This window comes from Dipodomys ordii, unplaced genomic scaffold (assembly GCF_000151885.1).
Source record: "Dipodomys ordii isolate 6190 unplaced genomic scaffold, Dord_2.0 Scaffold29, whole genome shotgun sequence".
NCBI classification, from domain to species: domain Eukaryota; kingdom Metazoa; phylum Chordata; class Mammalia; order Rodentia; family Heteromyidae; genus Dipodomys; species Dipodomys ordii.
This window is the reverse complement of record NW_012267245.1, coordinates 1,320,427-1,323,758: the sequence shown is the minus strand read 5'-3', so window position 1 is coordinate 1,323,758 and position 3,332 is coordinate 1,320,427. Positions and strand designations below refer to the sequence as shown.

Genomic DNA, 3,332 nt, shown 5'->3' with positions numbered 1-3,332 from the left:
ACGGGCCCGGGCCTGGCCTCGCGGGCCGATCCGCGCGGAGATCCGGGGGAGGACAGCCCCGGGCCCGCGCTCAGCGCTCTCTCTGCCCCGCAGACCCTACGTGGACCTGGTGAACCTGCTGCTGACGTGCGGGGAGGCGGTGCGCGCGGCCGTGACGCACAGCGTGCAGGCCCAGTGCGAGCAGGCCTGGGGCGGCCTCTGCTCCATCCTGGGCTTCTGCACCTCGGCCGTGCGGAGCCCGCCCACGGCGCCCCCCGAGACCGGGAGCCCGAGCCACCCCCACGCCCGGCCCGGGGGAGAGCGCCCACCCCAGCACGCGGACGTGCCCAGGTGAAAGGGCCCGAGGGACGCGCGCAGGCGCAGGCGCCGGCCACGGACACCCCGAAACCGCTGCCACTGGAGGGGCCGGCGGACGGCGACGCGGAGCCTTCTGGGTACCGGAGAGCTGGCATGCCCCCCCTGGCGCCCCCGCGCACGCGTGACTCCGCCCCCTGCCCTCCGCAGACGGAGCCCAGGGCCGCACGAGGGCGGTGGGAGGGGCCGAGGCGCTCAGGCCACACCCTCGTCTTGCATTAAAAGCCACGCCCCCTCCATAAACAGGCCCTCCCCCTATTGCAGGTCTGCCCAGGCCCTCATCTGCATAAGCCCCGCCTACTCACGGGTCCCGCCTCCTCCGCGTAGGTCCGTCCCCCTTCATCTGCATAGGCCCCGCCCCTGGCCCGCTGGGCCCAGCCATTCGGGAAGGCTGGAGAGAGGGCGCGGCTGAGGCCGGCTGCGCTCCTCCGTGACCTTGGGGTTCGGTGTCAGCCCGTGACCTTGGGGTTCGGTGTCAGCCGTGACCTTGGGGTTCTGGGCTCCTGGGGGGGGGTCGTGCGTTTTCTGAGCCGTCGATCCACTGCGCCCCGCCCGCCTCCTCTGCTGGGTTTCCTTAGTTGACCCAGCTGCAGCCTTGGCCATCAGGGGAGTTCTGGAAGTCTCTTAAGGGACGGAGAGCAGAGCAAAAAGAGACCAAAGGCGGGGGGGGGGGGAGCAGAAGCTCCAGATGAGACGCGGGAGGCCGAGGATTCGAATCGGGGCCCAGGAAGCACGCGTGGCCCTGGGAGGCTGAGGCCGGAGGCTCGCGGAGGGAGGCCAGCCTGGAGGCCGAAAACCCCGAGCCTCTCCCTCTTATTGGTGGGGCTGTGTGGCTCGGGTGGTAGAGCACCAGCCTTGAGCCGGCCTGGCACCCCCTCGCACGACCCACTTCAGCTGCGTCCTCATAGGAGCCAAAGATGAGCAGGTGTCCTGGGGCAGGTTTCTCTAGACCAGGGAGGTCATTAACCAGCTTTTTCTATAAATGCGACATTTTATTTTCCCAGTTTGACAGGTCATAGGGTTTCTTTGGGGGCCGTCGCCTCTGCCAGCGGAGCCTCGAAAGCATTCCAATGAGAGCTGGGCTCCGTCCCAGTACATTTTTTTACTTCACAAGACACCCAGCTAGCTCTGGCGTACACGCCATTGTTTGCTGTCCCTTACCCTAGGTACGAGGCCAAAAGAGAAAAAAAAAATGCATCCTGCCTGTCTGCCTTTGTTAACCTGAAGCTAAATTTATCCAGGCTTAAATGATTTGCTTTAAAGGCAAAAAGTTCTCCCGAAGCTTAGCCAGTGTTTCTATGCAAAACGGGGAGGGGGAGGGGGGAATAAAATGAAATCCAACCTGAATCTCATTCACATCCACGATGTTGGATGAATGACAGGCCCAGGAGAAACATCTAGAAAGATCTGGGGGGTGGGGGGGTCTTAGCAAGCAGATCAGGTGGATTTCACTCCGCCCTGGGTCACTGTGGCGTGGTCAGGGCTTGTCACTCCAAAGCTAATCCAGCCCCCATGTCTGTAGCTCACGCCTGGCATCCCAGCTACTCAGGAGGCTGAGATCTGAGGATCACGGTTCAAAGCCAGCCCAGGCAGGGAAATCCGTGAGACTCTGATCTCCAATGAACTACCAAAAAACAACCACCCAGAAATAGAGTTGTGGTTCAAGTGGTAGAGCACCAACTTTGAATTACAAAACAAAAAACAAAACTCAGGGACAGAGCCGAGGTCCTGAGTTCAAGCCCCAGGACTGGCACCAAAAAAGAAACCAGTTATGTTCTGAATCGCAGGCTTGACCATTCACTGGTGCCTACCTGGTGTGCAAATGTCTCTCTTCATCACCTACTGATCTCTTCATTATGTCTCTTGTAAATATTTCTCATTTGTATTTATTTGTGTCCCCACTCCGAAGGCATAAAATGACTCATGGTATAATTTCTCATGTTGCTGATTGCATTTCTTTCTTCTGTTCTTTTTTTTTCCCCCTCTTCAAACATCTGAAGAGACAGTCCAGCCCCCTTAGCTCCTGCCTGTCATCCCAGCTACTCAGGAAGCTGAGATGTGAGGACCAGGATTCAAAGCCAGCCTGGGCAGGAAAGTCTGTGAGACTTTTCTTTCTTCTGTTTTTTTTTTTGGCTGGTCGTGGGGCCTGAACTCTGGGCCTGGGCGCTGTCCCTCAGCTCTTCAATTCAGGTGAGCGCTCTACCACTTGAGCCACAGCACCACTTCCAGCTTTTTCTGCTTATGTGGTGCTGAGGAATCGAACCCAGGGCCTCATGCATGCAAGGCAAGCGCTCTACCACTGAGCCACCTTCTCAGCCCTTTCTCTATTTTTTTTTTGTCATTCATGGGGCTTGAACTCAGGGCCTGAGCGCTGTCCCTGAGCTCTGCAGCTCAAGGCTAGCCCTCTGCCACTTGGATTCACAGCTCCATTTCCTGTTTTCTGAGAGGTTTATTGGAGATCAGAGTCTCCCAGACTTTCCTGCCCGGGCTGCCTTTGAACTGTGATCCTCAGATCTCAGCCTCCTGAGTAGCTAGGATGACAGACGGGAGCCACCAAAAACCCAAAAGCTCAGGGGCAGGGCCCAAGCCCCGAGTTCAAGCCCAAGGACTAGCACCAAAAAAAAAAAAAAAGGTTTCAGTCTAATTCTTCATGTGACTATTCATGTGATTGTATTTATTGTCGGGTGGTTGGGTTTGAGGGAAGTTTTTTTTTTTTGTTATTGATGATTTCGTTTTGTTTTTTCTCACCACCCACTTAAGTTCCCGCGAGCTTTGCTTACACGATTTCAAGTATAAGCAAAGCCATCATTAAAAATAGCGCCCCCCCCCTTCATACAAATTCCTTCCGGCGAGGAACCATGTGGCCTCCAAATAAACCTGCAGTGTTTACCTCATGCCTCAGCTGAACACCCCTCTCCTTTGTAGCAATAAATAGCCCGGGATTCCGAGAAGAAACAAATCCCGAGACTCAAAAGCCA

General features: G+C 56.8%; 1 protein-coding gene across 1 annotated transcript in view; it reads left to right on the top strand.

Annotated features, from left to right (window-relative positions):
• Positions 1–334, top strand: part of Stc2 (stanniocalcin 2) — a 27,897-nt gene extending 27,563 nt beyond the window's left edge. Inside the window, exon 4 of the mRNA XM_013015970.1 lies at positions 94–334. Within this exon, the coding sequence (XP_012871424.1) occupies positions 94–334 (241 nt within the window). The remainder of the gene's footprint in view (positions 1–93) is intronic.
• The last annotated feature ends 2,998 nt before the right edge of the window (positions 335–3,332 follow it).